At 44.1% G+C, this 23,554-nt stretch overlaps 1 protein-coding gene across 1 annotated transcript in view; it reads right to left on the bottom strand.

Annotated features, from left to right (window-relative positions):
- Nucleotides 1-7,240: 7,240 nt before the first annotated feature.
- LOC122935080 (phosphatidylethanolamine-binding protein 1-like) overlaps nt 7,241-23,554 on the bottom strand; it is a 56,248-nt gene continuing 39,934 nt past the window's right edge. The window contains exons 2-4 of the mRNA XM_044290822.1: nt 21,141-21,247; nt 19,010-19,110; nt 7,241-8,297 (exon numbers count right to left, since the gene is read on the bottom strand). Coding sequence (XP_044146757.1) covers nt 8,080-8,297; nt 19,010-19,110; nt 21,141-21,247 — 426 coding nt within the window. The 3' untranslated portion in view covers nt 7,241-8,079. The remainder of the gene's footprint in view (nt 8,298-19,009; nt 19,111-21,140; nt 21,248-23,554) is intronic.

Genomic DNA, 23,554 nt, shown 5'->3' with positions numbered 1-23,554 from the left:
GGGCACAGGGTAGAAAGCCTGGAAGAAAACCAGGACCTGTTGGTCCAGCGAGAAGCGGGAATCCACAATCATTTGACGACTATGTCTAAGATGATCAACACTGCTTTCCTGAACCTGGAAGACCAGGAGAACAGAGGGCGGAGGAAAAATGTACGTTTGAGAGGAATACCTGAAGCGGTTCAGGCTGAGGACCTGACTAACGCAGTCCGCTCCCTGTTTGCCGCCCTCGTGGGTGAAGAACAGGCTGCCGCCATCGTTATAGAAAGAGCGCACAGAGCTCTCAGGCCCAAGCCAGCGGTGGGTGAACCGCCCAGAGACGTTGTTTGTGCTCTACTGAACTTTTTAGATACTGCAGCCCTCTTGAAAGCGGCAAGGGAGAAAGGAGACCCCTCTTTGGACGGCCATAAAGTGCAATTATACCAAGATCTGGCGGCGAGCACACTAGCCAAGCGCAGGAACTTGCGCCCTCTGACCGCGCTCCTAAGAGAAAAGAAACTGCCAGTAAGATGGCTGTTCCCTTTTGGCCTCAGCACCGCCATAAGAGGGAAGCAATTCACAGTAAGACTTCCGGAGGATTTGCTGCCTATATGGGAGGCACTGGGTTCAGAGGCACTGGACATTCCATCATGGCTCCCGTGCAACCCGACATTGGATCTTCCGAACCTGCCGCAGGTAGAAGATTGGCGCCTGGCGCAAAAGAAGAAATCTCCAAAGAAAAGAATCCCTTAACTCCTTGAGAAGTGCCTGAACTGTGGTTCCAGAACTTGCCATAAAAGGGACTCAAGCGATCATTATGCTTCAGCATTAAGGATTCAGGTTATATACTCAATGCCTAGTTGATCCTTCAGTGTCCCTACGATTTGCCTTTCCATCCCACTTACCTTATGTTATGATTGCTCAATCTTACCCTTTCCCGCTTTCTCCTCTATAACTCTTCCCCCCCCCCCCTTTTTCCCTTACCTCTTCTTCTGTCTCATTTTGTACCCCATTAACAAGCTGTCATAGGTTGTGTAGGGTTTGATGTCTGGCTGTTCATGGCTGATTGTCCGGAGAGCTTTACTGCCCTGTCTGTATTTGTTCCTATGACGCTGTCATTATACAGCAACTCAGTGAGACAGGCATAAACACTGTGTCCTTATATAGTACAATGTCTGTATATGCCTACTGTCCTGTTCTCTCTATTGGGCTTAGTGTGTGAGGCCTGGCTCAAGGGTGTCTACACACTAATCTCCCCCTAGTTGGGGTTCATAACCCCTCAGGTAGTTATTACTTGCCTAGTAACTGCCCAGTTACCCACTTCATCAGATGTTTGGTTTATGTATTATTTGTTTTATGAGTTGCCCTGTGTCGCCCTCTCCTGGTCACTTAGATCTTTTGCTCAGGTTCACATTTGTTCTTAATGGCTGATTTAAAGATATTGTCCCTCAATGTAAATGGTATGAACACCCCACAGAAAAGGAGTCAGATCTATCATATGCTCCGGAGGGAAGGTGCAGACTTAGTCTTTCTGCAAGAAACCCATTTTAGGCACTTACATATCCCCAAAACAGTTAATAAACATTTTGCAGTTTGGCACCATGCATCCTACTCCTCAGCTGCTAGAGGTGTCTCTATTGCCTTAGGCCAGAAGGTCCCTTTCTCGTTAGAAGCCAAGCTAGCTGACCCTGATGGACGCTTTTTATTTTTAAAAGGTAAAATAGCTAACACTAAATACACTTTAGTGAATCTGTACGCTCCAAATAGTGGACAGGTCGCCTGGCTGCTACGCACCCTAGAGAGTCTTAAAGCGTTTAGAGAAGGATACATCATTTTAGGGGGAGACCTTAACCTCACGCTAGATCCCCTGATGGATTCGACCTCCACAGGCCGTCCTACCTCAAGAAGGCAACTGAGGAGACTGCTTATTGCTCTCAGGGACCTGGGGGTCTCGGACGTTTGGCGCCTAATCCATCCTGAGGAGAAAGATTACACCTTCCACTCACAGGCGCATAATTCATACCAGCGCCTGGATTATATTTTTATTGCTAATCATTTGCTGTCCTCGGTTTTTGAGGCAAAGATAGGGAACATGGTCATATCTGACCATGCGCCTGTGAGTGTGGGGGTGAGAATCAGCGCCTTGCCTCCGAGATCCTGGGTTTGGAGACTAAATGAGACGCTCTTGGAAGAAGAGTCAAGTAGAAAGGCAATTGAGATATGCCTCAAAAATTATTTTCAAGAAAACACTGGGAACCTCGCTAAAGGGACGTCACTTTGGGAAGCCCATAAAGTTGTGGTCAGAGGGGAGCTTGGGATCCAGTGCCAAAAAGCGCAGGCAAAAACAACTAGATTCCCTATTACAGCAAATCTCCATACTTGAAACCCTTCACAAAAAAACTAGGACAGATGAAGTTTTACTATCACTTAAGTGCTTAAGACATAAGGTCACTGATCTTTTGAACATTAGAGCGGCAGGAGCCTTGAAGTCGTTGCGCTTTAAACAATATCTCCATGGTAATAGAGGCTCCAAGCTGGTATCCAGCCTAATTAAGGGTCAGAGGAACAGATCTTTTATTCAGGCTATTAAATCAACCTCGGGCCTCCGACTTATCAATACCCCAGCAATTGCCCAGGAGTTTTGCTCCTTTTATTCGAATTTGTATAACCTCCCAGGACCCCTCAACGCTCAGCAAATTGAGGAACGCATGTCAGATTTTCTCAAATCCATCAACATACCGAGACTTTCAATAGAAGATAAGCATCGGCTGCTGCAGCCATTTACAAAAGAAGAAGTAGATAAGGTCTTAATGACTATTCCTACAGGCAAGAGCCCCGGACCTGATGGGTTCCCAATCTCTTACTATAAAAAGTATAAGGATATTTTAATCCCACACTTTGTTGATACGTGTAATCTCCTTCTCACGGGTGGTTCCTTGACTCCGCAAGCCCAGGAAGCACACATAACAATCATCCATAAAGAAGGCAAGGATAAGGAAATATGCGGCAGTTATAGGCCGATTTCATTATTAAATACAGATTTGAAGTGGTGGGCCAAATTGCTTAATAGTAGGATGGCTGGACTGCTCTCTGGGCTTGTGGGAGAAGAACAGGTGGGATTCGTGGCAGGTAGAGAGGGTAGACATAATGTCAGTAGAGTCATACATGCGATCACTCACTCCATCAAATTTAAATCCCCTCTTGTTCTATTAGGCACGGATGCAGAGAAGGCGTTCGATAGGGTCAGCTGGGCCTATATGAATAAGGTATTAAATGCTTTTGGCTTTCCGGACAGCTTCATTGGAGCTATCTATACATTATACTCTGCACCATCTGCGAGAGTACTGGTTAACGGCACCCTATCGAACGCCTTCCAAATTAGAAATGGCACGCGCCAGGGATGCCCTCTGTCCCCAACTCTATTTGTTCTCACCCTTGAGACGCTTCTTCTTAAGTTCCGACAGTCCCCCCTGATTAAAGGAGTGAAAATAAGCAATTACACCCATAAGATGGCCGCCTTCGCGGATGATTTGCTACTCCTGATGACTAACCCTGAAGAGGCTCTTCCGGAGGTTATGCAGATTTTTGATTCCTTCGGGGTTATATCAAATTTCAAGATTAACTTTGATAAGTCGGAGGCCCTGGGTATTTCCCTCTCGACCGCTTTGCGTAATAAAGTTAAAGCTCTCACACCATTCAAATGGCCTACTCAAGCAATAAAATATTTAGGTGTACTGATACCAATGGATCCCAAGCTGTTGTTCAGACTTAACTTTCCCCCACTGCTTGCCAAGGTCACCGCTGGTCTCACTAAAAGCAGCTCTCCGTTCCTGACCTGGCTAGGAAGGAAAAATGTCCTCACCACTTATATTTTGCCGTTGATTATGTACACCTTAAGAGCCCTCCCCATCTCAATACCAACTAGCTTCATTAATAAATTGCAATCTACCATGAGCAAATACTTATGGGACAAGGCCCACCCCAGAATGTCCTTCCGCCTTCTTTCTCGTAGAAAGAAAAATGGGGGAATCTCGTTGCCTGATCTACCGACTTATATACAGGCTATCAGTCTAGAGAGGTGGCTTAAACTGACCAGAAAAGAGACGAACTGCATGTATATTGATTTAGAGCTGGCCCTACTGGGTAAGGAATCTTTTCATAGATTATGGACACCTGGGAGGACAGGAGAGGAGCCCAAGGTGGAGAGTGAACTAACCAAGGGTATGCTCAATATATGTCATAAGAATATGGCTTTAGCCTCGGCTCAGGGTAAGATATCCCCACTAGCTCCCATCTCAGTTATCCCTACACTTATATTCCCACAAATTAAGTCCCCATCAGAGATATGGCTAGCACTTTCACACCATAGAATAGGAGACATGAAAAAGCTCCAAACCTCACCTAACTTGTACACTGCCCTCTCAGGTGACCCAGCCCCTGACAGGGACTTCATTCAGAGAAATGATTTTGAGAGTATTGGTAGACAGTTTCTGACCTCTAAGTTCATCCCAACCCCTGAACCAACGTGGCTGGAGAATTATGTTCTATTACCTAGCCTACCCCATAAGTGTGTCACGCTTATCTACAGACAGATCCTAAGCTCAAGGGACTCCAATGTCCCACCTTGGGTAGCGGAATGGGAAAGAGAGCTCCAACTTAAGTTTGATGAAGATGACATTAAGTGGATCCAAAAATCCTCGCATGGATTCTCCAAGTGCATAAAAATTCAAGAGAACTCAGTTAAAACTGCACTGCGGTGGTATAGGACGCCTGAATACCTCTTTAAAATCAGGATACTTTCCACGGATCTTTGCTGGAGATGTTCTGCTGCGACCGGTTCCCTATCGCACATCTGGTGGTCCTGCCCGGCAATCAGACCCTACTGGGAAGGTATTGAGGCTGCTATTAATGAAATCTGCACAATAACCCTGAAACTCTCAGCCCAGCTGATATTGCTGTGGTTACCTACTACAGGCTTTTGCCCGGGGAAAAACAACTTAGCCACACAGCTGCTCATGGCCGCAAAACTTTTGATTCCAGTAAAATGGAGATCAACCGACCCACCATCACTGGGGATGTGGCGTGAAAGGGTCCACCAGATGTGCCAAATGGAGGAATTGATAGGTTGGACATATCACAGCAGAGATAGATTTTTGCAGCTATGGCAACCTTGGTTAAAATATAGATCAGACCTCCTCAATTCCCAGCAATGGGAATCAGAATGAGATTGGTGTTGACACACACCCAATATATATGTTTATACCATAATATCATTGTTTTAGATAATAAGAACAGTCTGGCATCCATTACTGAAATGAGCGATATACACTTGATACTTAGGAGTGACACAATGTTTGGGCCTTGTTCTTCCCCCTCCCATTATTGACATGTAACTGTTGTTATATTGTGTATATTTGCACTGTAAGACAGATCGCTTTAAGGGCCATTTAGCCCTAGACTAGCGGGGGTCACATCCTAGCTTGTATTGTTAGGCATTGCCTTTGATGCTTTCAAAATGTGAACGTGATGTGATACACGTTAAAATATGCTTACATTATGTGACGATCTTTGCTTGCTGATCAATAAAAAGAGATTTCAAACAGAATGCATTGGGGCTGAACTGATCAGTTTTGGGCCGATTGTGAGAATCCTGAACGGATCTCACAAGCGGACCCAGAAACGCCAGTCTGAAAGTAGCCTAAAATGTCAGGACTATGTTCTCGTTATGTAAATCTATGCCATCTTGATGCAACCCATAATCAAGTCCTTTTCCATGTGAGTGTTAGGGTACTTTCACACTTGCGCTGTTGGATTCTGGCAGGCAGTTCTGTTGCCGGAACTGCCTGCCGGATATCCGTATGCAAACGTATAGCATTTGTTTCCGGATCCAGCTGACAAATGCATTGAAACACCGGATCAGTCTCTCCGGTCTCATCCGAAAAACGGATCTGGTATTTTATTTTTTCACATTTTTAAAGGTCTGCGCATGCGCAGACCGGTAAACTGGATTCGGTTTTCCAGAACACTTGGTACCGGATCCGGCGTTAATACATTTCAATGGAAATTAATGCCGGATCCGACATTCCGGCAAGTGTTCCAGAATTTTGGCCAGAGAAAATACTGCAGCATGCTGATGCAACATCCTGATGCATACTGAACGGAATGATTTCATTCCGGCCATGTGCATAACCTTACATGTATCAGTGTTAAACCTTATCTGCCCAAGCCTCCAATCTATCCAGATCCCTCTGAAGTAGTATACTGTCCTCTTCAGTGTTAAAAACTTTACACAGTTTAGTGTCATCTGCAAAAATTTATATTTTACTGTGCAAGCCTTCTACAAGATCATTAATAAATATATTGAAGAGAATAGGGCCCAATACTGACCCCTGAGGTATTTCACTAGTGACAGTGACCCAATCTGAGTGTGTACCATCAAAGGGGTTGTCCAGGTTCAGCGCTGAACCCGAACATACCCACAATTTCACCCAGGCAGCCCCCTGTTATGATGCTCTCCGTTTTCTATCACTGAGCCAGTTACTTACCCACATACACACATTTCCTCCCAGTCCAAGCATTCTCATTTTATGTACTATATACTTTGGAAAAATCAAGATACAGCATATGATCCAGCAACTCGCCTCGGTCCAGTCATCTGTAATGCCTGCAATGTCCCACATTACTTTACAACAGACGGTGTTCATAAATTGATCACAAATTTTCAGCCCGCTATAAATGGTGCCTTTATTTTGTTAAAGGCAGGTCAATGACTGGGAATTTGAATTTCTCCTATACTTTCCCTTCTAAGATTAAAAATACCGGTATATCAGAAAATTAGAATTCATGTATAAACTAATGATAAAAGTGGTTCCATTTACTTTAAGATAATTGAAAGACCTTGCAAAACTTCTTCTAGTGTTAGGTTGGGACCACAGGAGGGCAGAACAAACATTTTGCAGAGGTTTTATATTCAGGAGCAGTGTAAATATTAACTTTTATTCTGCTGGATAAAGAATGTATTGTGGGAAAATCCCTTCAAGGTTCAGTCACGGTTCCAGTTGGCCTCCCTGGCAGTCTACCCCATTATCCTGTGCAGAAAAATAATAATAATGAAAACTAAAGGAAAGCTGGTCAAATAGAGTCAAATTCTGAATCCTGAATATTACTGAAGTGAATGCAGTTTTCCTGTATTCAAACATATACCCATGACAGAAAGACTATAGAAGGGCTAACATGCAGTGTGAACCCAGTCTGACATGGTCTCTATTTTTAAACAATGGTTTAATCCAATAAAGTTTTAGTAGAAACATAGAATGTGTCGGCAGATAAGAACCATTTGGCCCATCTAGTCTGCACATTCCATTTCATACATTCAATTTCATACATCAGACTGCCTTTTGTGTAAATCATTGCACTGCATCAGCTGAAAATAACTAGTGAGGAGCGAAGTTTTCAAAAATTCGATTCAGATGCCTCACTGAACTTCAACAAGAAATTCCACTTGTTACAAATCATTTCGTAACAAATCACATTCCATTGTATGGAGCCGGCGCAATGACAGGGAATGGCGATCACGGCATCTGAGAGTCACATTCATCTATTTACTTGCAGATAGGTCGTCGTGGCCATCTTGATTGAAGAGAAGACTCCAATTCTCATGCGCTGATGTGATGACGTCAGCGTGTGCAGGAATTGGTGCTTTTTCTTCAATCAAGATGGCCACGACGGACTCTTTACGATCAAATGGATGAAGAGAGTATGTGTTTTGGGGGGGGGGGGGGGGTTTTACCGCCATTTCAGAAAAAATTTATTCTTTACAATGAAGCACCAAGAAATTCAGATTCACGGAGAATCATGTTTTTCCTGAAATTCGGATCTAATTCCACTTCATTAACTTCGATTCGCTCAACACTAAAAAGAACCCATGATATACAGTTTTTCTTCGAAATTATTAAAATGACAATCAAAAGAAAACTAAAAGTATGTTAAGCTTGAATTTAAAAGTCTGTGTCAAATAAACTACAAGATTTGACTTTGTTTTGTTAAAGACATGTACAGAGATACATAAATATTATTAGACACAGTTTGTGGCTTCCCCTGGTTTTATGCTACGCCCATCTGTTTGTAAAGTTCAGGAACAGATTCATCCCATTCAGCCTGGAAACAAGCACCAGCGACTGGGGGACCAAGTCCATACTTTTTACGGAAACCAGCTGCATCAAATTTTTCTCGACGCTTTGCAGTTCTGTCACTCAAATAAGGTTCATCACACTTGAGTGGGGTCGTCTGTTCATACACAAGCCAGGTATACCTATGTAGACCTGCAGGAGAAAAAGGAAGAGTATTTATTAGATGTGCGGTCATCAAAGCCTTAAAACAGACAGACATCTAGAAAATAGTTCTAACGATTTTCAAATATCCTCTAAAAGACGGATATCAAGATTAATGGTCTTATCCAGTTGCATAACTAGAAGTGACTGGGCCCCACAGCAAACCTCAATACAGACCTCAGACCGGACGAAAAAAAAATATTATTCACCTCTCTTCTCTTCCTACAGGCAACTCCACTTTTTGTGTAGTACTGTGTGTAGGCGTGCACTGTGGCCTGACGTCGCACAGCATCAGGTTATAGGGCACTCCTACACACACTACGCCCCGTCCTGAATCTGTGTGCTACCAGGCTTTAGTGCACACAGTTGCCGGGAGAACAAGCCCAGGGAGCGATGAGTAATACCAGTGCTACGACTAGGAACACCATACTCACTGCTCCCTGGCTGCTGAAAATAAATCCATTTGCCTCCTCCTCGGCCCCTTCCTGAGTTCATGCCCCATAGTAGCTGCATTTCCCTGTTTCAATGCTAGCTATGCCCCTGGCCTCATCACAAAACCCTGCTTGATGACCAGGTTCAGACACGAGTATACGTGGTGGCTCTTTGGTTAGAAATGTTGTACTAGTACTTTGGAGCGGACTACTTACACAGGAAACACAACAACTTATAGATTTTTTTTTATATAATGCATGCTGTAGTCTTTCCTCACAGTAAGTTTAACTTTACAAACTAGAAGATTGAAGCGTGTCCAGCTCCATGGACCCTGGCATTCAGTTGTAATTGGTGTTCAGTTTCCTTGTGGTGCCACAGCAGGAGTAGTGAAGCATTGCACAGTGGCCATTGTATTTCTTTTTTTCCTTTTTAAATATTTTATTGTTTTAATGCAAAATTAATAACCATGTTACATATCTAATATTTTATAATCCATAAGTCCGTCTAATCTAGTCTGTGGACGTAATTAACAATAATTGCATACAAATGTCCATATTTATATGGAGAATTTAAAAACCAAGTGGAGGACTCTATCTGAGGAGAATGGCAGGATTCGCCTGGCATCCAAAGCCTAGTAAAGGAGTTGTGCGAGGTAGCCCATTTTACCTAAGTTCTCTATAATTGGCGTGGGCAGAGGCCCGGAGTCCGGACGGCCCTCCCAGCAACTAGCACGCCCCGTGCACGCTCTCTCCCAGACACGGGCAGGCACGATCGACAGAGTCAACACTCATGTGGCCGATCACTTAATACTCGCATGCTACATACTGCATAGAAGATGAGCTTGCAGCAAGCTTTAATCTCAAGCTTTTTATAAGACAAAGGACAGAGAAGGGGGTCCAGCAGTCTTTGTCACCGTGGTGAATAACCCACTCGCATATTTTACTGCCTCATCCCCATATGCTTGAATAAGATAACAGTGCAGTAGTTCGCCATACCTCACAGAGATCTCATATGGTAGAAACTAAAATTGAATATCCCTCGACAGTCTCGAGGAATTAAAGAGGATGTAAGCAAGAATCAGGGCCGAAGGCCCACTCTGTGTCGTTAAAAATGCACTCAGTAGCACGCCCACCACACGTGTCGTCTCATTGCCTGCTGTGGAGCCTCATGTCTGACGGGAGGAGCCGTACCCTGAGTCGCGCCCGGCGCCCGGACGTCCCCGGGTCCCGAGCCCCAGTGCCCCGCCAATATATCACTCACTATTCTAAATACGAATTTCAACCTTTGTTTTACTGCCGGAAGGTCCTCCCATCCTCCAACATTCCTAGAGATCCTTGTGTACTCAAGTGTAGCTTCACATTCTTCCCCGATAGTATACATATAAGCAAGCCGGACAAATGGAATTTCCCCCTATCTAACCCCAACCACCCACCCTCCCACCTTGCAGGAAAAAAATAAAAATAATAAATAAATAAAAAAATTTATATGCAGTAGCGAAGAGAAGTAGACTCCTAATTAATTGTCTATGTCCCATTCTTTCCATAGATTATTCCACTTTAAGTGAGCTCCTCTTTGTTTGTAAAGTATCTTCTCGTAGCTTTTCACTTTCTCAACCAAGCTCAACCAGTTTTTACAGTCTGGGGCGACAGAGGAAAACCAGGCTCTGGAAATAAGGAGTCTAGCTAAGAATATCACCTTAATCAACAGATGGGAATTTATAGGCTGGTAATTAACCTCCGATAAGTCTCCCAGGACCCATATCCTGGGGGACAATGGAACAAAAATTTTGAGCCTACACGCCAGGTTCTTTTGGACCAAGCTCCAATACCTACTCACCATTGGGCAATCCCAGAACATATGTAAATGATCTGCCTCAGATTCACCACAACGTGGGCAGCTAGAGGAGGCCCTGAGTCCTCTTCTATGTAGCCATATGGGTGTCACATAAATTTTGTGCAGAATATTGAACTGAACAACAGTGTGGTTAAAATTGTGTGAAACCAGCTTTAAGCTTTCCCCTATATTCTCCCAATTTGGATGGCCCACCTCTGCAAGAAGAGAAGACCAAGCTCTCTGTCCTGGAGAGAAGACATCCAGAAAAAAATTATCCATTAAGTGTCTATAACAGTGTGATAGTTTAATTCTCGTGTAAAATGCAGGAGTATCTATAATAAAGAAGTGACTATTTAAAGTGCTAGAAAGTGCGGACCTCAATTGGAAGTATGCATACCAAGCCACCTCACCTAGCTTTGCCCTTAATTCCGTGAGGGGCAGAATTTGTCCCCCACTGTCTACTTGATGTAGATACTGAACATTTTTGGTCCTCCAATACTGGCGGCAGCTTAAGTCGTTTAAGTTAGGAAGTTTTGGGTTATGCCATAATGGGGTGCAGGTGAGTGATGCCTTAACTCCACACCAACTCCTTATGACCAGCCAGGTCTTTCTGACCATTCTGCAGAAGAGTGAGTACCCACTCGGGATATTTGACAAATAATCAGACTCCATTACAGTAAAAAAAATCCGAAAAACCTGAATCTTTCACTACTCTACTGCAGAAAGGGCTATTTTCCCAGTCGTTAAAAAGACAGAGTTGGGCCGCTACAAAATAGCCCTTAAAATAGGGGAGGTTAAGACCTCCCCGATTGTAGGGCATGGAAAAATAGAGTGCCTTCAGTCTAACGCGCTTCCTCCCCCATAGTAAATCATTGAGCATACGTTCTATCAATCTAAAGTGCTTGTCTGGAATCCAGATAGGCGAATTACGCAGGACATAAAGAACCTGGGGCAGCACTACCATTTTTATTAATGAAATCCTGTCTGCTCTTGCTGGCAGGATTTTTTGCCATATCTTAATTTTAGCTCTCAACTTCATCAACAAGGGAATCAGGTTAAGTTGTAGATATTCCTGAGGTTTGGCAGAAACTGTTATACCCAGATACTTTATTGAATCAGAAATCGTTAACTGGTTATTCCCTTCGCCTCGCAACTCGTCTATAGGGAGGAGAACGGTCTTATCCCAGTTGATCTCAAGTCCAGACGGATCAGAAAAAAGACCAACCAGGTCCATTATACGAGGGAGAGTAGTGTCTGTTTGATGGATAAAGACCAAGATGTCATCCGCGTAGAGGGATACTCGATCATGCTTCCCCATTATGCCAAAACCGGCCACCTTCGAGTCCTGTCTTATCATGGCCACTAGCGGTTCAATGTAAATATTAAATAGATAGGGGGAAAGGGGGCAACCCTTCCCAAAGTGAAACTTTCTGTCGTCAAGTCATTGATCCTAATCCTAGCAGTGGGAGAGTTATACAGTAGCTGAACCATGCCCATAAATCTTGGACCAAAGCCCATTTTTTTCATCACCTCCCAGAGAAAGGTCCACTCCACCCTGTCGAAGGCTTTGGTAGCATCCAGCGACAGGATGGAGCGGGCACCATGCCCCGGGGACTGAATATTCATAAATAGCCTATGTAGATTGTTGTGAGTACCCCTTTTTGGCATGAAGCCATTTTGATCTGGGTGAATAATGGTGGGCATAACCCGCGAGAGCCTCCTAGCCAAGATTTTTGATAATAACTTAGCATCGGTGTTTAATAAGGATATTGGTCTATATGAGCGCAGTTCTGCCAGGTCTTTATCCTTTTTTAGAATTAGAACAATAAGGGCCTCCATCATAGAGTATGGTAGTCGCCCTCCCTGTGTTGCTTGAGAAAAAACATGCAGCACCTGGGGGAGAATCACATCGCTATACTTACGATAGATCTCGTATGGAAGGCCATCCAGTCCTGGCGATGAGTTCCCCGAGATTGACCCGAGGGCCTCCTGCAGCTCGATAAGAGACAGCTCCTCCTCCAGATATTCTTTTTGAGCTTCATTTAAAGTAGGAAGTGGAATTCTCTCCAGGAACCGCATCGCCAGTTCGGATGACAAACCTGGGGAGGATCTATATGTCTGAGCAAAGTATTGTAAAAAGGTATTCCCAATTCCCTCTGCATCTGTTATTGTTTCCCCCTTTGCGTTACGGATCAAAATAATAAGTTTTTTTTTTTTCTTGTTGTGAAATTATTCTAGCTAATAGCGTACCCGGGCGTCCAGACTCAATAAAATAATTGAGCCCCTTAAAGAATACCCTATGGTTTGCCTTCTCTATTACGTATTTCCCCAGAGCACAACTAGCCTTCTGCATCTCTTCCCTGTTGTGCTCAGTTGGATAGCTAGCATATCGCTCTGTTGTAAGTGCAGCAATCTTGTCCAGTTCCTGCTCTTTCTTCCTATATGTTCTCTGCTGCAGCGATCTCACTTATAAAGACCCCTCTCAGATATGCTTTGAAAGCATCCCATACTATGTTGATGTTGGCAGAGGGGAGATTCACCTCCCAAAAGGAGGATATCAGTAGTTTGATCGACTGAGGGTTATCCATAATAGTGAGCCAGTATGGATTCAGCTTAAATCCTAGCCCCCTAATGTCCTTATTCTCCACGCTGCCAACCTCAACCAGAACGGGTGTATGGTCCGAGACTGTTCTTACTCCATATCGCATCTTCCGGATATTACTCAGGTTGCTCTCATTAGTAAATGAGTCGATCCTAGACATTGCTCTGCCGCCCCTGCTAACACAGGAATATACTCTCTTTCCTCTGCAAAAATGTTCCCATATGTCCACTAGTCCCACCTCTAAACAAAATTGAGGCAACGGAGAATTAAGAAAACTCCTCCCCCTTTCCGCATCTAATGTAAATCTATCTTTATTGGGGTCCATAACCGCGTTAAAATCCCCCATCAGGATTAAGCGACATTCTGATCTTTTTTAAAAAAAAAGCATTAGCTGAAGCAGTGGATACATTGAGAATGGCGGAGGTATGTAAAAAAAAGCAAGAATGTAGCTGTGCCCATCCAGCTTACCATGCAAGAAGATAAATCTACCCTGATCATCTATATGCGATTTTATAAGGGTGAAATCTACGGAATTATGAATAAGAACCGAGACACCCCTAGAGGAGCCACTAAAGGTGGAATGATATGAATGAGACTGCCATCCCGTTGTCAGACGGGACAGGGTTTCTTTAGTTAGATGGGTTTCAACTATACAAATGATTGCTGGGAGATATCTTTTTAATGCGTCCATGATCGCTTGCCTTTTAACCCTTTCTCCGAGCCCTCTAACATTCCAAGCTACAATCCTAGTGGACATCAATCACAGTAAAGGAAAAAGAAAAGGACATAAAAACAGAGAAAAAAAAAATTGTATTTCAGCGCAAGAGATGTTTTTCTCCATCCAGAGTAATAGGGCACCAACAGCTATAAAAACTGTAATTGTAAAATCGTCTCTTAACCAGACAATGCCCCTTAGGCTGGGTTCACATGGGCGTCACGGATTTGGGCCGGATAGGATCCGGGCGCGTCGCGGGATAATGCACAATTTTTCTGCACGAGTGCAAAGCATTTTAATGCGTTTTGCGCGCGCGTGAGAAAATTCGGCATGTTTGGTACCCAGACCCAAACCCGGACATCGTCACAGAAGTTTGGGTTAGGTGTTGTGTAGATTTTATTATTTTCCCTTATAACATGGTTATAAGGGAAAATAATAGCATTCTTAATACAGAATGCTAAGTAAAATAGTAATGGAGGGGTAAAAAAAAATGTAAACTCGCTTTAATCCACTTGTTCGCGCAACCCGGCTTCTCTTCTTCTTGGAGGAAAAGGACCTTTGGTGACGTCACTGCGCTCATCACATGAGCCATCACCATGGTAAAAGATCATGTGATGGACAGTGTGATGAGCGCAGTGACGTCCCCAAAGGTCATTTTCCTCAAAGAAGAAGACAGAAGAGAAGCTGGGCTGCGAGAACAAGTGGATGAGGTGAGTTAAATTATTTTAACTTTTTTTAACCCCTCCATCACTATTTTACTAAGCATTCTGTATTTAGGCTACTTTCACACTAGCGTTCGTCGGTCCGCTCGTGAGCTCCGTTTGAAGGAGCTCACGAGCGGACCCGAACGCAGCCGTCCAGCCCTGATGCAGTCTGAATGGAGCGGATCCGCTCAGACTGCATCAGTCTGGCGGCGTTCAGCCTCCGCTCCGCTCGCCTCCGCACGGACAGGCGGACAGCTGAACGCTGCTTGCAGCGTTCGGGTGTCCGCCTGGCCGTGCGGAGGCGTGCGGATCCGTCCAGACTTACAATGCAAGTCAATGGGGACGGATCCGTTTGAAGATGCCACAATATGGCTCAATCTTCAGGCGGATCCGTCCCCCATTGACTTTACATTGAAAGTCTGGACGGATCCATACGAGGCTATTTTCACACTTAGCTGTTATATGCTAAAATAATGCAGACGGATCCGTTCTGAACGGAGCCTCCGTCTGCATTATTACGATCGGATCCGTTCAGAACGGATCCGATCGAACGCTAGTGTGAAAGTAGCCTAAGAATGCTATTATTTTCCCTTATAACCATGTTGTGATTTTCAAGCAGCTGCGTTGCGTAAAAGATGGATGAAAATCACCGCTCATGTGCACAGCCCCAAAGAAATTAGCGGGTCCGGATGCAATGCACCTCACGCATTGCACCCGCGCTGAAATCTCGCCCGTGTGAAAGAGGCCTTTCAAGTCAAGTTCTTCCACACCAGATTCAACCAACCATTCTTTTATGGACCTTGCTTTGTGCACTGGGCCACAGTCACTCTGGAACACAAAAGGGACTTCCTCAAACTGTTACCAAAGTTGGAAGCATGCAGTTGTCCAAAATTTTATAGTATGCTGAAGAATTTGGATTTCCCTGGAATTAAAGAGCCAAGGGCAACCCCTGGATAATGTAAGGTTCTCCTGGCATTTGTCAAACCCAGACTTGTCCTATAGACTGATTAAAAAAAGCATGATTCTTCACCTCATATAACACTTTTCTCCTGCTCCAGAGTCCAGTGATGGAGTGTTTTACAACACTTCATTTGACCACTGGCTTGGTGAAGGACATTTTTCAAATATTTGTATGGCTTCTTTTGAGACCAATTTTGTATTTTCAACAGGGGGAATAGATAAATTGAACACATGGCTTTGTTATGTGGACAATGGCTTCTTTCTGTGGAGGGGACGTGAACAGTCATTGTTACGCTTTGTGGAGCATTTGAATTCTTTCCATGAGACCATCAGGTACCAATTGCGTTATGACTGGGATGTTATACATTTCCTTGATGTTGAAGTTAGGAGAGGGAGTTATGGTCATTTTACTACCACTATGTTTTCAAAACCAACTGATAGGAATCATTTCTTGATGTTCTCAGTCCTAACCTCAGTATCTGAGGAAAGGGATTTAGGGATCATTATTTCAGAAGACTTAAAGGTAGACAGACAATGTCATAGAGCAGCAGGAAATGCTAGCAGAATGCTTGGGAGTATAGGGAGAGGCATTACCAGTAGAAAGAGGGAGGTGCTCATGCTGCTCTACAGAGCACTAGTGAGACCTCATTTGGAGTATTGTGCTCAGTACTGGAGACCATATCTCCAGAAGGATATTGATACTTTGGAGAGAGTTCAGAGACGAGCTACTAAACTGGGACATGGATTGCAGGATAAAACTTACCAGGAAAGATTAGAGGTCCTTAACATGTATAGCTTGGAAGAAAGACAAGACAGAGGGGATATGATAGAAACTTTTAAATACATAAAGGGAATGAACAAGGTAAAAGAGGAGAGAATATTTAAAAGAAGAACAACTGCTACAAGAGGACATAGTTTTAAATTAGAGGGGCAAAGGTTTAAAAGTAATATCAGGAAGTATTACTTTACTGAGAGAGTAGTGGATGCATGGAATAGCCTTCCTGCAGAAGTGGTAGCTGCAAATACAGTGAAGGAATTTAAGCATGCATGGGATAGGCATAAGGCCATCCTTCATATAAGATAAGGCCAATGGCTATTCATAGTATTCAGTATATTGGGCAGACTAGATGGGCCAAATGGTTCTTATCTGCCGACACATTCTATGTTTCTATGTTTCTAGCCATCATGCATCGCATACATTTAGGTCACAGCACATAGACTCCTGAGCTCCACTGTCAGAGGGAGGTAAATCCACCACACCTGGCAGTGCTGGCGGGTTTTTATGCCTGGCAAAACCCGGCCTGGAACATGGGGAGTAGTCACCCACCCAGCACTTTGACTACTCCCAGTAAGAGCCGTCCCGGATCAGCTATGACAGCCATGCTAAATCTCAAGGTGTCAATTAGCAATAGCTGCTGCTGACACATAAAATACCAGCTCTTTCTTCACCGAGGCCAGGAACCTCGGTGACACATACCTTCCAGCCACGATGATTCCAGGTACCTTCTTACACTTGCCATTGGGTGTGAAGTAACACCAACACTGCAAAAGTGACGCTTTGTTTTTGGCATCATGAGTGAATAAACACTGAAGTGTGAATTACGAACTTGTATTTTGCCTCTGTATTGCGCCCGCTTATCCTAACTACTAGAGTGAATTCCCACAATAAATATACAGTACAGACCAAAAGTTTGGACACCTTCTCATTCAAAGAGTTTTCTTTATTTTCATGACTATGAAAATTGTAGATTCACATTGAAGGCATCAAAACTATGAATTAACACATATGGAATTATATACATAACAAAAACGTGTGAAACAACAGAAAATATGTCATATTCTAGGTTCTTCAAAGTAGCCACCTTTTGCTTTGATTACTGCTTTGCACACTCTTGGCATTCTCTTGTTGAGCTTCAAGAGGTAGTCAACTGAAATGGTTTTCACTTCACAGGTGTGCCCTGTCAGGTTTAATAAGTGGGATTTCTTGCCTTATAAATGGGGTTGGGACCATCAGTTGCGTTGTGGAAAAGTCAGGTGGATACACAGCTGATAGTCCTACTGAATAGACTTTGTATTATGGCAATAAAAAAGCAGCTAAGTAAAGAAAAACGGGTGGCCATCATTACTTTAAGAAATTAAGGTCAGTCAGTCTGAAAAAATTGGGAAAACTTTGAAAGTGTCCCCAAGTGCAGTCACAAAAACCATCAAGCGCTACAAAGAAACTGGCTCACATGGGGACCGCCCCAGGAAAGGAAGACCAAGAGTCACCTCTGCTGCAGAGGATAAGTTAATCCGAGTCACCAGCCTCAGAAATCGCAGGTTAACAGCAGCTCAGATTAGAGACCAGGTCAATGCCACACAGAGTTCTAGCAGCAGATACATCTCTAGAACAACTGTTAAGAGGAGACTGTGTGAATCAGGCCTTCATGGTAGAATATCTGCTAGGAAACCACTGCTAAGGACAGGCAACAAGCAGAAGAGACTTGTTTGGGCTAAAGAACACAAGGAATGGACATTAGACCAGTGGAAATCTGTGCTTTGGTCTGATGAGTCCAAATTTGAGATCTTTGGTTCCAACCACCGTGTCTTTGTGCGACGCAGAAAAGGTGAACGGATGCACTCTACATGCCTGGTTCCCACCGTGAAGCATGGAGGAGGAGGTGTGATGGTGTGGGGGTGTTTGCTGGTGACACTGTTGGGGATTTATTCAAAATTGAAGGCATACTGAACCAGCATGGCTACCACAGCATCTTGCAGCGGCATGCTATTCCATCCGGTTTGCGTTTAGTTGGACCATCATTTATTTTTCAATAGGACAATGACCCCAAACACACCTCCAGGCTGTGTAAGGGCTATTTGACCATGAAGGAGAGTGATGGGGTGCTGCGCCAGATGACCTGGCCTCCACAGTCACCGGACCTGAACCCAATCGAGATGGTTTGGGGTGAGCTGGACCGCAGAGTGAAGGCAAAAGGGCCAACAAGTGCTAAGCATCTCTGGGAACTCCTTCAAGACTGTTGGAAGACCATTTCAGGTGACTACCTCTTGAAGCTGATCAAGAGAATTCCAAGAGTGTGCAAAGCAGTAATCAAAGCAAAAGGTGGCTACTTTGAAGAACCTAGAATATGACATTTTCAGTTGTTTCACACTTTTTTGTTATGTATATAATTCCACATGTGTTAATTCATAGTTTTGATGCCTTCAGTGTGAATCTACAATTTTCATAGTCATGAAAATAAAGAAAACTGTTTGAATGAGAAGGTGTGTCCAAACTTTTGGTCTGTACTGTATATATATATAAAATTGAAGCAGTCTCCATCTCAACAGATGGGAATAAACATTTCAATAAAAATGTCTGGCACCAGTGTCTACAGTTATTCATGGGTGCTATAGCTTTACAGAAGATCATTTCCAGTGGTTGCAATGATTGGCAGAGGCCCAAGGTTCTATCACATACCTGTATCTTTTCCTGCTCCTGAACCTACATATTGTGTAAGAGTAGTGCCGCTGTTCAGGTCATTTCCGTTAACATTTACTACCAGATAGTGATGCCATTGTCTGTAGAGAAAGTGATTTATGAGAAAGTAATCAGTTGACTTACTGCATGTGCACAGGAAGACAAATACATTCACTCTATACGTGTCAGAAACATGATGACATTTAAATGGCAGTGCACTGGGCAGGCAGCAGCTTGTCCCGTGTGACAATCAAGCATCTGCAACTCCAGGAGTGCATTGCAGTCGGCTTTTGTTAACCCCTTCCTCCCTCACACACAGCTCCAGCCTGATAAAAACCTAATATTTTTATTGCATGTATATTACAATAATACTAAAAGGGGTTATCAAACCTCTATAATGACCCCACCAATGCCCGGGCCCCTCGTATACATTATACGTACCTGCTTCCCGGCACCTGCATCACTCCAGATCCTTGCATGGCCGCTGCTACCACAATGCTCGGGCCTCTCCTATAGATCATATTTATTCCCTGGCACCATCGTCACTCCTAGATCCCTGCACGGCCACCGTTGCATCCCCCCGTCGTGCGGATCAAAATATCTGGCGACTGGGGGGTGCTGCCAATAGGCTGTGATGGTTACCAGCTTGCCTAGTATCACGGGTGACGTCGGGTGCCGGGTAAGTAAGAACTTTAGGAGGGGGCCGGGCATCATGGGGGGCATTTTTACAACTGAATAACCCCCTTTATGTCGAACTCCTGGAAAATCCCCTTTACAAAAACATATATGGTATCATCATAATCGTGAATAACATGAACATATTATTCATGCCACAAGTAAATGCTGTAAAAATAAATCCTCAAAACAACGGCTAAATTGATGGGGGGTTTTTGCAGTTTTTTTTTCCATTACCCAACCCCTTCCCCCTAAATTGATGTTTGAGATGGTGTAGATCGATGTTTCCCTATGTCCATATATGTGGATGGCTTTGATTTGGAAATATTACTTCCTGAACAACTGAGGCAGCGCGGTCCTACAAAAACACATTGACCCACAATTTTACCCACTTCACTCCTGGGACCTGCAGCGCTAACACTACAGGCAACGTATCAGAGATTGCTTAAAACCTTTAAGCCAAACTCTGTTGGAACATAGGGCACGCAGACATTATGGTGTTAAAATGCACAAGTTATGCTCCATGGATAGTACTGTATATTTACTCAAAACAAATTCAAAATATATTTAAAAAGTGAGGGGTTAATGTGACTGTTAGGGCTCATGCACACAGACGTTGTTTGGTAACGCATCCGAGCACTATTTTTTGAGGATCAAATGCAGACCCATTCACTTCAATGCTGTCCGCATCCGTTGCTTCATTCCATGGCCCCGCAAAAAAAAAATATATAGAACATGTCCTATTATTGTTCTTTTTGTGGACACCCTTTTTTATCATGGGCCACCCGTTCCGTTCCGCAAATTGTGGAACACACATGGCTGGCATCCATGTTTTGCAGGAGCTAACCCCTTCAGGACCTTCCGATTTTTAGCATTTTACTCTCTGCCTTCCCGAAGCCATAACTTTTATATTTTTGCCATTTACATAGATGTATGAGGGTTTGTTTTCTGCGGGACAAGTTGTACTTTCTAATGGCACCAATGTACAGTGGGCTGTAAATGAAGTAATTAGGAGCGCACCGTTTAGTCAGTCTGTATGGTTATTGGCTGCATGGTATTGCAGGTTCCGCACATCCATTAACAATGCAGACAAACTAAGTGCGGGTCTCATAAGTCTAATTACAGCCTGCTGTGGCTGGTGCAACCTCCAAGACATGACCTCAAAGTTCAGTCATACCCTTAATATTTGTGACAAAACTGGCGAATTGGGAACTTAAAGTGGCCCTGGTAAAAACCTAAATGAGGCCCCTTGCTGTAGACTGGTCCAAATTGACAGAAGACAGGGCAACACAAGTAGGCAGGGACAATAGAAGTAGCCAGGGCCTGCAAAACCATAGAGCAGCACAGCAGAACTACCGTAAATATCACAGTGCAGCTTGTGTGGCTGTGTGGAAATTTCCCTATAAGGTCTATGGCCAATCCGCCCCTGTGTGACAATATAATTTCTCATTCTTACGCCATAGAGCGATCATTCTTGCTGGGCACATCGGGATCTGTTAATATTACAGTATACAGCTTCTTGGGATCCATGCCTTCCCATTCAATGGTTGGTCTCTTTTTAATCTAAAATATAAAGATTAAAACAGTCCAGTTAATGAAACAATAGGATATATTTACTAATCAAAATGTGCTAGAATAAAAAGAGTTTTCTTTATTTTCATGACTATGAAAATTGTAGATTCACACTGAAGGCATCAAAACTATGAATTAACACATGTGGAATTATATACATAACAAAAAAGTGTGAAACAACTGAAAATATGTCATATTCTAGGTTCTTCAAAGTAGCCACCTTTTGATTTGATTACTGCTTTGCACACTCTTGGGATTCTCTTGATGGGCTTCAAGAGGTAGTCACCGGAAATGGTCTTCCAACAGTCTTGAAGGATTTCCTAGAGATGCTTAGCACTTGTTGGCCCTTTTGCGTTCACTCTGCGTTCCAGCTCACCCCAAACCATCTCGATTGGGTTCAGGTCCGGTGACTGTGGAGGCCAGGTCATCTGGCGCAGCACCCCATCACTCTCCTTCATGGTCAAATAGCCCTTACACAGCCTGGAGGTGTGTTTGGGGTCATTGTCCTGTTGAAAAATAAATGATGGTCCAACTAAGGGCTCTTTCACACTTGCGTTGTCCGGATCCGTTGTGTACTCCATTTGCCGGAATTACACGCCGGATCCGGAAAAACGCAAGTGAACTGAAAGCATTTGAAGACGGATCAGTCTTCAAAATGCGTTCAGTGTTACTATGGCAGCCAGGACGCTATTAAAGTCCTGGTTGCCATAGTAGTAGTGGGGAGCAGTATATTTACCGTCCGCGCGGCTCCCGGGGCGCTCCAGAATTAGGTCAGAGCGCCCCATGCGCATGGATGACGGGTCCATGCGATTACGTCATCCATGCGCGTGGGGCGCCCTGATGTCACTCTGAAGCGCCCCGGGAGCCGCACGGACGGTAAGTATACTGCTCCCCCGCTCCCCACTACACTTTACCATGGCAAACAGGACTTTAGCGTCCTGGCAGCCATGGTAACCATTCAGAAAAAGCTAAACGTCGGATCTGGTAATACGCCGAAACGGCGTTTAGCTTAAGGCCGGATCCGGATTAATGCCTTTCAATAGGCATTAATTCCGGATCCGGCCTTGCGGCAAGTCTTCAGGATTTTTGCCCAGAGCAAAAAGCGCAGAATGCTGCGGTATTTTCTCTGGCCAAAAAACGTTCCGGTCCGGAACTGAAGACATCCTGATGCATCCTGAATGGATTTTTCTCCATTCACAATGCATGGGGATAATCCTGATCAGGATTCTTCCGGCATAGAGCCCCGACGACGGAACTCTATGCCGGAACAGAAGAACGCAGGTGTGAAAGAGCCCTAAACGCAAACCGGATGGAATAGCATGCCGCTGCAAGATGCTGTGGTAGCCATGCTGGTTTAGTATGCCTTCAATTTTGAATAAATCCCCAACAGTGTCACCAGGAAAGCACTCCCACACCATCACACCTCCTCCTCCATGCTTCACGGTGGGAACCAGGCATGTAGAGTCCATCCGTTCACCTTTTCTGCATCGCACAAAGACATGGTGGTTGGAACCAAAGTTCTCAAATTTGGACTCAGACCAAAGCACAGATTTCCACTGGTCTAATGTCCATTCCTTGTGTTCTTTAGCCCAAACAAGTCTCTTCTGCTTGTTGCCTGTCCTTAGCAGTGGTTTCCTAGCAGATATTCTACCATGAAGGCCTGATTCACACAGTCTCCTCTTAACAGTTGTTCTAGAGATGCTGCTAGAACTCTGTGTGGCATTGACCTGGTCTCTAATCTGAGCTGCCGTTAACCTGCGATTTCTGAGGCTGGTGACTCGGATGAACTTATCCTCCGCAGCAAAGGTGACTCTTGGTCTTCCATTCCTGGGGTGCTCCGCACGTGAGCCAGTTTCTTTGTAGCGCTTGATGGTTTTTGTGACTGCACTTGGGGACACTTCCAAAGTTTTCCCAATTTTTCGGACTGACTGACCTTCATTTCTTAAAGTAATGATGGCCACTCGTTTTTCTTTACTTAGCTGCTGTTTTCTTGCCATAATACAAATTCTAACAGTCTATTCAGTAGGACTATCAGCTGTGTATCCACCTGACTTCTCCACAACGCAACTGATGGTCCCAACCCCATTTATAAAGGCAAGAAATCCCACTTATTAAACCTGACAGGGCACACCTGTGAAGTGAAAACCATTTCAGGTGACTACCTCTTGAAGCTCATCAAGAGAATGCCAAGAGTGTGCAAAGCAGTAATCAAAGCAAAAGGTGGCTATTTTGAAGAACCTAGAATATGACATATTTTCAGTTGTTTCACACTTTTTTGTTATGCATATAATTCCACAT

This window comes from Bufo gargarizans, chromosome 1, assembly GCF_014858855.1.
Source record: "Bufo gargarizans isolate SCDJY-AF-19 chromosome 1, ASM1485885v1, whole genome shotgun sequence".
Taxonomy (NCBI): Eukaryota; Metazoa; Chordata; class Amphibia; order Anura; family Bufonidae; genus Bufo; species Bufo gargarizans.
Note: the sequence above shows the minus strand (reverse complement) of the source record. Positions and strands in the feature narration are given on the sequence as shown.